Source organism: Chelonoidis abingdonii, chromosome 2 (assembly GCF_003597395.2).
Source record: "Chelonoidis abingdonii isolate Lonesome George chromosome 2, CheloAbing_2.0, whole genome shotgun sequence".
Lineage (NCBI taxonomy): Eukaryota > Metazoa > Chordata > Testudines > Testudinidae > Chelonoidis > Chelonoidis abingdonii.
In genome coordinates, this window is record NC_133770.1 from 56517968 (window position 1) to 56531982 (window position 14015).

The 14015-nt window shown below is 41.2% G+C and overlaps 1 protein-coding gene across 1 annotated transcript in view; it reads right to left on the minus strand.

The window, feature by feature from the left end:
* VWDE (von Willebrand factor D and EGF domains) overlaps positions 1–13648 on the minus strand; it is a 47253-nt gene extending 33605 nt beyond the window's left edge. The window contains 8 exon segments of the mRNA XM_075061990.1: positions 290–320; positions 2220–2364; positions 3634–3723; positions 4793–4854; positions 4857–5051; positions 6744–6800; positions 9355–9586; positions 13553–13648. Coding sequence (XP_074918091.1) covers positions 290–320; positions 2220–2364; positions 3634–3723; positions 4793–4854; positions 4857–5051; positions 6744–6800; positions 9355–9586; positions 13553–13573 — 833 coding nt within the window. The 5' untranslated portion in view covers positions 13574–13648.
* Positions 13649–14015: the final 367 nt, after the last annotated feature.

A 14015-nucleotide genomic window follows, 5' to 3' on the forward strand; every position in this document is an offset into this window, starting at 1 on the left:
ACATCCTGGAGGGTGATGGGATAGGCAGGTGGTGTAGAAATGGGGAGTGTATGTATGTATGGAAAGATAGCAAGGAGGACAAGGGAGGATTACATCAAAGACTGGCAGTGTCAAGAGAAGCAGTTTCAACCCTTTGATATGGGAGCTGCCATTGTCTGTCTCTAAAGGGTTAAACGATTTGAACAGGAGGAGCCTAAATTTTCAGGTGGGGGGTGTTCCTGAAGTGTGTAAATACCACTTTCAAAAATGGTTTAGAGGCTCACAGACTTGAGTTCAAACTGATTCTTACCCAATAGCAACAGAACAGCAGTGTTCATATTCTTGGAGACACAAAAAATGGCTTAGCTTAAATACAAGTCACAGCTTTTTTCTCAGGAGGGAATTTTCTGTTCTTACATGGATAAGCATTCAATTTACCGGTATTCAATTAAACAAATGGAAGATTGTTTGCTAGCTAACAGTATATCAGGACATATACTGTATCTGAAATTTAACTAAAAGCATACATAGTGTTTGATTTTTGCTATATGTACAGTGACCTAGTAAACATAGTGAATATGTGGCTGGGATGGCCACCCTACTGGGTTTGCAAGGCATAAGCTAGTGATTCACTAAAGACAACAGTCCTGTACTTCTTGTTCCCAGCTTGTAAATAAAGAGGTTGCATTGTTTTTTTTCCAAAACCATCAGCCTCTCTTTGGCAGCTTGCTCTCAGCAACAGAATGCCATTATGAATCACAAACAAGACCAATCCTGCAGTATCTCCATGGTTAAATTGCCCACTGAAGAAAAGTATCCTGTGAAGCTAACTCCCACTGAAGTAGGAACAGAATCAAGTTCATTGTTTTGTTTGTTTTTTATTGCTAGTAACATAAGGCCCTCTGTAATGAACATGCTAATAAAATCTACTACTCATGTGAGACTGTGCTGCAATACAGTTGGACTCAGGGAAGGAAACTTTAGCCCCAATATACACTGTAGGGCCATCCTGTAACTGACCCAATCCTGGTAAGAGAAGATGCATTTCTCCCTTCCTATATGGGGTTCACTCTGTGTCTCCATACGATGTGTGAATGAACATCCTTGTTTGGGGGTCACATGTTCCCTTCCGCTCGGCTTTGACAAGAACCAACGGGGACGGTTTTTCTGTTGTGGTCAGGAGGTGCATAGTTTCTCCTGCATGGATTCTCTTCTTCCTTGACCCTCCCCATGCAGGTGAAATGCCATAGAAGAGGGAAAAGTACAACAGAATTTGCACTCATTGAGGCCACGGAAGCTGCTCTGTCCCTGTGTGAAAAGGCTTTGTGGTGATGTGTGAGAGGCAGCTCGGTATATGATTGGCTCAAACATCATTAACACATACAGCACTTCACTAAGTAAATTATCGATAGTTGCTAGGAGATTGTGCTGATGGAGTGGCTGTTCACCATCTCAACCTCTCCCATTCAGCCAATCCTCCTGATACGTGTGGGTTTTATTGTACATACATAGAGAGTGTGAGCAAGAGCGCCTCCAGGTAGCCACCATTCCTCTGCTGGCACGCTCCACCACAGCCACACTTCACAGGGAACAATACAATTTGCTTCACTCTATTGCCATGCAGCGAAGAAAAGCACTTTGCCTTTAGAAATACAAATAATAGAAGCATTACTATGAAGCCTGTACAAACTGAAACATGTTTATCCCTATTGTTTGGGGATGAATGTGTGGAGGAGAGGGGGGAAATGTCTTTCCACAAGCTAAACTTTCATGGAAGACAACAGGAGTTCTGCTTGACTGCAGAAAGAGTATAACAATGACTAAGAGTTAAGACTGCAGGACTAAGTGCTATATTAGTTAAGAGCAATGTAATGAGTAATGGAGCGAATCCTTCATTCTGAATTTTCTTTGCTCACACTGGCTGATGTGACAAAATTAGCAATGTGCAAACACACGGTCCAGTTCTATTCTCATTGAAGTCAATGGCAGGGAGCCTGATGAACTGCCCATAGAAGTCAATTGAAAGCCTTCGATTAATTGTAGTGGGTGTTGGATCAGGACTTTGCTTCCCAAGACCTTGAATGGAAGCAGATTTGACCTATGACTTTTTTGTGCTATTATATACTATATAACATATCACGTAATTCACAACAACACCAGCAACATCTGAAATCTAGAGGGAAGGTTTAGAAGTACATATTTAAAGTGGGAAACATAATAAAAATTAGGACAATACTTACCTTCATCAACAGTATTTAATTTTAATGAGATTTTGCAGTCATTTTCAAGTTGGCTAAATTTGGGACAAGGAATAGGAATTCTACTTTCTATTGTCAGTCTGTATTCTTTTCCATCTTTTGATATATTGAGTGACTCAGGATGCAGCTGGCATATAAAAAAGAATGGTAAGAATGCAAATATTTACTTGAGATTATTTTACTGTGTGAATTACAGTAATAACATAAAATTGCATTTTCTGTATAACTTTTCAAAAGTTAAAATACAGTTTTTACAGCTGTATAAAACAAAATATATTGTCTATAAAGTTGTCTCCTAGTCAAAGCAAAATCTTGAAGAAAACAAAACATAATCTTTCCCCTAGAACCTGTCTCTGTAAAATAGCAATATAGATTCTTGTATAGTACACATAAGAGAATATGGTTAGGGTTAATTTACAAAGAAACCTTAAATTGGGCTATCAGTATAGGATCCAATTGTGCACGTAAAATGGTGTGGAAAAGAAAATATGTTCACATTTTACAAAGCACACTGCAGAACTTCGTAGAACACGGGTCCTGATCCTGCAGAGATTTATGCATGTGCTTAACTTTATACACTGTGAGTAATCCCACTCACAGTGCATAAAGTTAAGCATGTATATAAGTCTTTGCAGAATTGCGGCCTTGATTCCTAGCCAGTGGAACAGTCCCTAGGGGGCCATCTAGCTGGCATCAGTGACTGCAGAGCAATGGCGGCTCCAGGCACCAGCACTCCAAGCACGTGCCTGGAGCGGTAAGCCATGGGGGGCACCCTGCCAGTCCCTGTGAGGGCAGCAGTCAGGCAGCCTTCGGTGGCTTGCCTGTGGGAGGTCCACCGGTCCCATGGATTCGACAGCAATTTGGCAGCGGGTACACTGAAGCTGCAGGACTTGTGGAGCTCCCGCAGGCAAGCTGCCAAATCCACAGGACTGGGGAACGCCCGCAGGTAAGCTGCCAAAGGCAGCCTGCCTGCCATGTGTGGGGTGGCAAAAAAGCTAGAGCCACCCCTGCTGCAGAGGCATGAAAGTAGCTTAGGAGGCACCTTTGCCTCCCCCACCATTCGTGGAACTTGAGCTCAGCAGAGTTGAGGTTTGTTCCTTATTAGTTCACCATCAATCCACTTGGATTGTCCAGTGATCATACATTTTCCTGTTGCTTACTTGGTCCCATCTTCTCTTCATTTAGCATCTTTAGCAAGTGTGATTAGAATGAAAAAGCGCAAAGGAAATAAAAGCATTTGAAGTTGAATTTTCTCATCATCTACTTGCCAGAGTACCTAATAGGCAAATAACAATCTTTTAGAATACTTGCAGTATTGCTACAACTGTAATTAACAACAATAATTAGAAAAGCTTCTGTTGCAACAGAGTAAAATATTGTTTCCTTTCCAAAGTACCTTAATGCCAGCAAAAAATTCACTGCTCTCAACAGGTAGGCTTTGTATATCTGGTTTTTCCAAGAAAAAAGAAGAACTGCTACAGAAGATCTGTGAACAAAGGTAAAACAGGAGTAACAGAGCAACAGTTTTTTGGATGACCATGTGACCTATGTAGGATTGGCAATTTACCATGACTACTAAGCAACTGGCCTTCTGATTGGCTACTAATGCAATGTCGCTACCAAACAGCCCAGGTAAAATGGTAGGAAAATGTTTTTAAATCTTTTATTTTTTGGAGGGGTGCTGGAACAATTTGTACAGTGGGGGTGTTGAAAGCCACTGAACCAAATTGTAAACCCTGTGTATGATGCTAACCACTTCAAGCCAGTAGCACCCCAGCACCCCTAGTTCCAGCACCTATGGGGAGGAGGGGGCTGAGGAGAGAGCATTAACTCTCATTTTAACATTTGTGGGTAGAAAGCATCTTGTTTTTCAGGGATTAACACCTCTGTTCTTATAAAAATTAATAGGGTATCTGAGGGCTTGATCCTGTTCCCACTGAAGTAACGGCATTACTTCAATTGGTTTTAGTGGTGCAGGGCCAATCCCTTAATGTCGGTGAGTGGTTAAGTGTTTCACTTTACATCTAATCAAAAAGACAGACCCTCTAACACCACACTGCCCTGACCATCATATTAGAGCAGTGGTTTGTTCCTAATTCAGGAGGAGAAGTGCTTGGTGCCGAATCACCAGTACCACTTGCTGCAACAGCTGGGCATTACAGGCTCTTACCTATGTACTGATCCATCCTAAACTCACTTAATTTACAGGATTTTACAAACTCACAGTAGAAGGTAGCAAAGATGCAAGTTCAAGCTAACAGGGGCACAATGCACACTGTATATAGACTGGCAGCCCCAAGACCATGATGGTAATAATCACTGCTGATGTACCCAGGAGGTTTCTGCACTCATATTGGTATTACTGATTATAAACAACAACTGGAGGCACAGTACTGCTGCCAAGAAAATGTATATAGAAAGACGTTGGTACCCTGCCTTTAACATTTACTGTTGCTATCTGCTGAGCATATATGAAATGATAGGTTGGTAAATAAAATGGCCATTGGGGAAAATAATATATTTACAAATATACAAAAAGATTCTATTAAACATACCCTGTCTCCAAGTCTGAGGCTTATGCCATCCAGTTCTAACAGTGAAAATGCCTGAACTGTTTCTCTCGTCTCAGTTCTTCTTTGAAGTCTTCAGAAGCAAGCCTGGACCAAGTTACAATAAATCCCACTGAACTATTTGTGAGAGGAACATCAAAAGTACACCTTAAGTAAACACTGGCTTCAACTAACTCTGCCACAACTTCAAGTGAAGTAGGTGGTGGTGGTGATGGGGACGGAGATGATGAAGGAGACAGTCTACCTACCACAAAACATACAATACAAATAAAAACAAAACAAAAACATAATTTGTGAATTTCATTCTGAGGAGAATCAATATCGGTTTATGTTGACTGAACTCACATTGAGAAAGTTTAAATATCAGTTATAAAAGCAAGAAGTGTTTACTTTTTCCATATATAGACTTATTTTGCGATTACATTTTACAAAGTCAGTGAAATAAAGAAAACTGGTGAGAATCACAACAAGAAAAAAATCTCTTTTATTTTTGCTAGTTATTAAAATAAGAAAAGTCTTTTTTCAGATATTGATTATTCATAGATTGGAGGAAAAGGTGAAAGAATTAAAGGAGATTTGATATTTTCTTTATAAGAACATTTGGATAGCAAAACTACCACTGCTTCTTCAAGAGAGGGGACGGGAGGAAGGTAAAATTGAGTGAAATAAAAGGTAACAACAAAATCTTGCCAGAGAGCCAAAAGTAACAGACAAATCATTTTGAATAGCTGAGAGGAACAATTACTTAGCCTGTAAACAAAACCAGGAATGGTCTAAGGCCTGGTCTACGCCGGGGGGGCGGGGGAAGAAGGGGTGAAATCAACCTAAGATACACAACTTCAGCTACAAGAATAGCATAGCTGAAGTTAACATATCTTAGGTCAACTTACCTCGTGTCCTCATGGCACGGGGTCGACTGCCGCCACTCCCCCGTCGACACTGCTTCCGCCTCTTGCTGAGGTGGAGTACAGGAATCGACGGCAGAGAGATCGCGGATCGATTTATTGCATCTACACTAGATGTGATAAATCAATCCCCAACAGATCGATCACTACCTGCCAATCTGGTGGGTAGTGTAGACCTACCCTAAGTGTAGGGGAACAGTATGCAGGCAGCAAAGTTTGCAAGAAAGGGATGTTGTTGAGAACCAACATTTAGGTATGAAAGGAATCTGCAAATCAAAGTAACTTGTAAATCAACATCATTAACCATTATTATTATTTATTTAGTATTTGTGTATGGATTCATAATGAGAATTACATTTTACACAGCAATTACAATCTAAGGCCCTGCAAGAGATCACATGGAGAGACCTTAGGATTTCCACTGAAAATATTGGCAGATGCACATGTGCAACCCTAGATTTATAAAAATATAAATATAACAGATTATGACTAAACAGAAATATTTACTGAGGGTACATCTACACTGGAACCCCTCCTCCCATCCCAGGCAATGGAAAGTCCAAAATATGTTGAGAGTATCCCTTTCACAGATAGACATTGAGATGTGTATTTGGTATAAGTGCATGAAAAAGCACTAAAAGTTCAATGTTTATTATAAACTATTAAACCTGAAAAATAAGTTTAATATTTTAATGTTCCTTTCAGAATGTCTCAGACCCTGAGCTCCAGCCCAAGTGGGAACACTTATACTGCTATTTTTAGCCCTGTAGTGAGAGCTCCATGAGCCCAAATCAGCTGACCAGGGCTCTTAGGCTCACTGCCATAGTTGTTTTGTTTTGTTTTGCAGTGTAGACGTACCCTGAGACACAAGCTGTTTCTTACCTGATCACTAACGGTGCTGTTTTAATTTTTTCTAGGCAAAAGGACAAGATACTTCATTTACCAACAACAAACGTAAAAAATATAACAAACTCTTAATTATTAGGTCCTGGCTATAAAGAAAACCTTGAAAGTCAAGACAAAATACTTACTATAACAGACACCTTGAGTTTTCACTTCCCCAGGATTACATGTTTGTGGTTTTGCTTCTGAAACAACAACAATAAAAAAGTGCTTAAGTAGTATATCTATAAATAGATTAATTATATACTAGCTGTCTTAAAATATTGCTCCATGTTAAGTAATGATAAATATAATCAACACACTAATTAAAGGCTAACTCTGGTATCTGCGAACAGATCAATCCTCTCAATCAGGATGACACAGTACAGTGATGGGAGTCAGTACAAAACCCTAAGATGGGCAGATCAAATAAATAGGTTGTGTCAAGAGGCAAGGGCATGGAGCACCCACACTGCCCTCCCATGCTGGCTAGTACAGAGAGACTTTCAGCGTGTACCCCTGGATTTTGGCTAGTGCACATTCCTGAATAGGGATGCTTTTCTGAATAAAAGCCTAAATGCTTTATGGATTAATTCAGACCTATGACTCAGCTGAATTCCATGTAGATTAGTTTTGAAAAATGATGGCCTAAGAGATATAGCATTTGTGAAATTACCATTGTGCAATTTGTGTAATATGCAGCAAGAAAATGTCTCCTGACTCTTAATAGGTACAACAGCAGTGGTGCCTTGATTAAAGATGAAAATACTTATACATTTGGAAACATTTTAAAAAGCAGCTAGTCAATCACAAGGTAAAACAGAAAAACTGAGATCCAACCACACAAACACTCATGAGTTAGCAAGAATGGGGAGCAGATTATGCTACTCCATAGTCCAATGTTACAAAGTTTGTATTTGTTTCTCATCTCATACTGGTAATCACTTTTTGAAAACTGGCATATTGCAGCTGTTAAGTCCTAATGAGGAAACAGTTAGCAGACAAGCCAGCAAGAAAAGCAAAAGTAAAAAGGACTTTGCTTATATGCTTCCAGTTATTAGAAGGAGACAGGTATTAGTAATGGGTGATTTGATCATTAGAAACATGGATAGATGGGTTTGCAATCAAGAGAATGGCATGGTGACTTGCGTGCCCTGGTGCAAAGGTTGTGGATCTCTTAAGACATCTATATAGACTTATGTGAAGTGCTGGGGAGGAGCCGGTCGTCATGGTACATGTAGGTACCAACGATATGGGGAGGGAGAGGAGAGAGAGGTCCTGGAGGCCAAATGTAGGCGACTGGGTAAGACATTGAAGTCCAGGACCTCCATGGTAGCATTCTCTGAAATGCTTCCAGTTCCACACGCAGGGCCAGTTAGGCAGAACTGCAGGGCCTCAATGCATGGATGAGACGATGGTGTAGGGAGGAAGGGTTAGATTTATTAGAAATTGGGGAAACTTTTGGGAAAGAGGGAGCCTATACAGGAAGGATGGGATCCACCAAAACCAAAATGGAACCAGATTGCTGGCACTTAAAATTAAAAAGATTGTAGAGCAGTTTTTAAACTAAGGGCTGTGGAAAAGCTGACAGGTGTAGAGGAGCACGTGGTTCAGATGGAGACATCCCTTAGGGGAGGATCTATTAATGGAGATTCTCTATGTCCTAGCAAGGAGGAGAGCATGGAAGATAAGATATGGGTAGGCTCTGATGAGAAAGAGTCAAATGAAAAAAAGTCTCTTTCAATTACATCATCTAATGGGAGACAGCTAAAAAGTGATAAGTTTTTAGAGTGAGTATATACCAATTTTAGAAGTCTAAATAATAAGACAGGTGAACTAGAGTGCCTGATATTAAATGAGGACATTGATATAGTAGGCATCACTGAAACTTGGTGGAATGAGGATAATCAATGGAACACAATAATACCAAGGTACAAAATATGTTGGAAGGACAGAACAGTCATGCTGGTGAGGGAGTGGCACTATATGTGAAAGAAAACATAGAATCTAATGAAGTAAAAATTTTAAATGAACCCAACTGTAAAAGGAATGTATAAAATTGATAGTACAAATCTAGGCCCCAATTAAAGCACACACTTAAGTGCTTTCCTGAATCAGCACCCTGTAGCCCATGTGATAGGGCCCTGTACTGGCATAGGGATCTGTGCTAGAAAATCTAATTGCAGAATAAGGCTACTAGCAGACACTTGGTAATTTGGCCCTAGTTGCAATTCCCTTGGGAACAAACAGGTGTTCTTTACAGGAACTCTACAAAGATACTTTTCCAGTTCTTTTACCTCCCATTTATACAGATAAAGTTGGAAACACCAACAAATAACAAATGTAATTTTTTTTTTTTTTTATAAAATGTGCATTCTCTTCAGAAAGAAAAATATAGGTATAGCAAGACAAATATGGTAGTTTACTAGTAGATCAAACCACTAATAACTGATATATGCGAAGTTGAATTTCTTGTATTTTTAAATACCCAATAACCAACAAAATATATTCATACATATAATGTTATCTCACCATGATATCTCAACAAATTATTGATCTACACTATCAATATTACAAATAAAGGCTACAGGAAAATTTTAAAATGCACATTTTCATTTTCAAATGTTTACACTCAATAAGATGCCAAATCAAGCAAGGAAAAACGCATTAAAATAATGAATGCTAAATCAAAAAAATGATTAAGAGATATTTACTAGTACACACACAGATTTTGTAGAATGATAGGATGTGCTTCCTCACCTTCTGCACAATACCCCATGCATCCTTGGGTGGGCTGTAGCAAATAAACAAAGAATTCTCCACAGTTCCTCACACTGACAGGGATTCGGAAAATGCAGCAGTCTTTTGTAGTGCTGAAGAAAAACTGCCACGTTGCACAAGCTGTTAATTGTTTGATCTCACCAGGTAGAGGCATGGATTCTGACTCCGTTAGAGATAACCAGATAGGAGCTTGAGTTCCACAGTGATTCATCTTTAGCACCAAAGAAAAGCAATTTAAAATAGTTAATATAGTACCAAGCTGCTCTAGTGTTTAATGCAAGATACACATGCTTTCAATTATTTTACTGCAACAGCTTTTAGTAAATAGGGAATTCATCTTCACATGGAAAACGTGTGTTGTGTTTTTTCATAGTTGAATGCAAATACACAATATTCATGGCGACAGGTTTGTATAATTTTTGGTTGTACCCAGAACAGGTCCAAGCAGAGCCATCCTGTCCATAGGATGGACTGGGGCAACCGCCCCAGACCCCATGCTTCAGGGGGACTCAGGGTCCAGGCAGAGCCATCCCAGCCATAAGACAGACTGGGGCCCCGTGCTTTTGGGGGCACCCTGCTTCAGGGGGACATGGGGGTCCAGGGCAGCCTGGGAGGTTAGCGGGGGGCCTGGCGCTGGCAGCAGTGAGGAACCTGGCCCCAGCCCACCCCTCCTCCACCCCCTCCCTGCCCCCATTCCACTCTTTCCCACAAGCCTCACCTCTTTCCGGCTTCTGCCCCCTCCCCAAAGTGATGCTGGGATCCAGCGGGGTGGAACGAGGTGGGGAGGACTGGGGCTGGGTCACTCGCTGCTGCCAGCACCAGCCCTCCCCATCCCACCAGGCCCCACCAAATCCCACCAGGCTGCCCTGGACCCTGCATCCCCCTGCAGCCCCCCAAAAGCATGGTAAGCTCAAACAGTGGTGGAGCCGGGCCCACGTTCCTAAATATTGGTGGAGCATGGGCACCACAGGCCCATATAACTCACCGTCTATGATAATATACACAAATATTGGGCAGGTCACCTAATCACTCTATCCCTCAGTTCCCCATCTTTAAAATGGGGATAATAGTGCTTCCCTATCTCAGGGCACTCTTCTTAGGACAAATTCATTAATGTTAAGAGGCACTCTGATACTACAGCGATGAGCGCTATAGAAAAGCCTATACGTACATTTTAAGCCATGCTGTACTTCATCTAACTAATGATTCTACTGGGCATAAATTGCTTTTCTCACCTGTGGGTCCACACAAGTTTCACTCTTGTCAGTCCTCCTGCTTAATATACACGTAAGGCTGCCAAGGGCAGATTGTGAGATGGTGTGGGCTGCCATGCCACACACATGAAAAACCCCTGTGCTCTAAATCTCTGCCATTGACCTATCGTGATAACTGAGCATACCAATTTATCCTAATTGTGAGTTCAACTGCAAAAAGTGAGTGTAAGTTAATTAGATGTTGTAATAATCTAGAACAACAAATATTGATGGGAAAAGGTGCAAAAGCAAGACAGAAAGGCCTACTGGTGTAACTCAGGGACTGTGTTGACATCATGCTTGGTAAACAAGAGAAGTGGGGAACCAGAAATCAGTGAACCAAAACTGGTGTGACTGAAACTAGGCCTAATTGGACAAAATAAGGAGAAGATGGGCTATTCCACCACCACTCCCTTTTGGGGTCCTTAAAGAAAGAGACTTTGAGAGAAGAATTGGCTACCAGAGAGAGCTTCACTACTTCCTGGGACCCCAGATCTTCTTCACCCTAATCCTGAGTAATGCCTGACAAGACCAGGTCAGCAAGAGGAAGCCAGAGGAAATCTCCAACTTCACTGGCTCCAGATGCATCCCAGCCAGTGGCTGGGATTTGAGACTTTGTCTCCCTCACCCCCTCATGTGTCCTTTTCCTTCCCTACCTTATTTTGTCTCTTTCCTCTCTCTCTCCTTTTTCCTTCTGTGTTACAAGAGTTTGGCTTAGCTGGGCAAAACTGCATATTCTGCAACATTGCCATAAGTCTGTGACCAAGAAGGCAGCTAAAAACAGCGCTTTAAACAGCCTGATACTGGTACAAGTTTGCCAGATCTTGGAGTGGTTGATATGACCATGTACTGAGCCCATGTTTTTTTCAACAGTGAGGTTACAAGTCAGAGTCAACATCAGAGACAGAAGCTGCTTTTTCTATCTTTACAGCTCCTTCCTCTCCCCCTGTAAAATTGCAGTGTAGACACTCAGACTTGGGCTGGAGTCTGGGCTTTGGGGTTCTCCCCAGTCGTGGGGTCCGAGAATTCAGGCTCCAGCACAAACCCAAATGTCTACGCTGCAATTTTACAGCAGCCTGAGCCCCGTGAACCCAAATCAGCTGACATAGGCCAGCCGTGGGTGTTTAATTGCTGGGTAGACAAACCCTTAGTGATCATTGTTTATAGTCGCTATGACTACATGGGCTACAGATAGGGTAAGGTCAACAGCTCATGTAAGTCTTAAGTGGAGCCATTGTGATAGCAGAAGTAACAAGCACCACTCCTCCTCCATAGCTAATTTGCAGGTAACAATTCTATTGGTTATAATGAGTTAGTGATGTAAGGAACACGGGACATGTGTCAAGAGTTCTCACTGATAGAGGACTCGGCTCATCTATCACTGTTCTTTACGGATTCTGTCAGCGATTCTCAAATTTCATTGCACTGCGATCCCCTTCTGACAACAAAAATTACTATGCGATCCCTGGACGGGAAACAAAGCCTGAGCCCAACCAAGCCCTGCCGCCCTGGACAGGGGAACCAAACCCAAAGCCCAAGCCCCACTGCCCCAGGTGCGGGGGCCAAAGTCGAGGCCCAAGGGCTTCAGCCCCAGGTGGAGGGTTTGTAACCTGATTCCCGCCACCCAGGGCTGAAGCCCTTGGACTTTGGCTTCAGCCCTGGGAGATAAGGCTTGGGCTTCAGCAAGTCTAATGTCAGACCTGGTAACCCCATAAAAATGAGGTCAAGACCCACTATGGGGTCCTGACCTACTGTTTTAAACCATAGTTGTATACTAGCTTGGGGATCAGGGCTTGAAAAGCCTCCCATGATGCCGCTGCTCTTGCTCCACTCTGCACCAAGGCAGCACTGCTGGAGGATCTGAGGCATGAACATAGAGTCCAGAGATATCAGGCTCTGAGAGTGAGCTTCCCCTGCCCTTCCTTTCATATAACATCGGTCTCTGTAACACAGCCCTCTACACTAATAAATCAATTGCAAATGAAGTGTCAGAATCACTGTTACACTTCAGCTGCTTTGTGCTGCTCTTAAGACACATAACAGCTATAAATCCCTTTTAACCAGCCAGCATGCTATGGCTGTTTTATTCTGCATTGGTGTAATGGTGAAGTTTTAAAGTTGATACAACATTTTTTCAAATCATTAGAAGAAATATCACATAGTAGCATTCTCTTTTCTTGTTTACTATGACATTTTTAATTTAACAAGACCATGGAAATTCCAAGACAAAACTCTGTTAAGATGGAGTTAAGGTTGAGAGCATCTGTCAGTAACTGAAGGATAAAAACATTACAGAGATGTTGTAATCATCCCAAAACCAAGCATTGCAAACCTAGGAAATTCAGAGTTAAGGATGACTCTTGTATCTGATGTGATTTTTAGGTGTCAGAGACAAACTAATCTTAACTCTTTCTTATTTACATTAGCTTTATTAGACCAACGTTTTATGACTAATATATCTCCTCCTAAAGTGTACATTTTAAAATCAGCCCACTAAGAGGGGAATCAAGGGGCTAAAATCATGTATACTGCGTTGAATATTTTTAAGTAAACCACTAGCCTTACATTTGTGTTTAAAAATCTTAATATCCCTGAATAGACTAGCATCAAGAAAGCCCGCTTAGTAGTGGCTGTAAATTTCAGCTGGTTAAATGCTACAAAATTAATTTAATTTGTTCTCCCTGCTGTTCTGTTCTTGGGCAGAGGTATATTAATGATGTTGATGTCCTTGTAGTTGTGAGTCTCCTACTCTAGCCTGCTTGGCATTGCACAAGCTTTCAACTAGCTAGATTATGACTTCACCTTTCTGTCCTTTTAATAAGTATTCTTAATTATTTTCCATTTGATAGGTACCTATCCTATTATGAACATTTTAAGAAAAATCATGTGTTATGTCTCAAAGACAAAATCAGGTGTACCAATACCTCTACACACTTGGTTGGCATCTCAGCTGGTTTATCAAATATTAGAAAGCGGTACCATCCTGGTGTTAGTGAATGGTCACATATGAGATCTTGAATAGCTGATTGCTGTAGTTGTGATGAATCAAAATCAACACTCCGGTAAGGACTCTGAAGGATCTGATGTCCACCAGGGTAACATTCAAGAGCTGTGGAAACAAATATAAGATAATATTTAAGATATAATCTGTCTGTCAAATATTATTATAGAAGGTTTTAAATCCTCTTAACCTGAAAACATGAAAGTGCTACAATACTGCTAGCCAAATTGTATTGCACTTGGAGCCTTATCCATTGGTTTTTGGGTTGCCAAAAAAAGAGGTACAATTAAACATGAAGATATGAAGAAATCTTTATGCGTGAAGGATGAGAACAGTGTGGTGACTAACCTAAAGTGGTATGGAAAGAATATTTTCAAAGGCTGTTA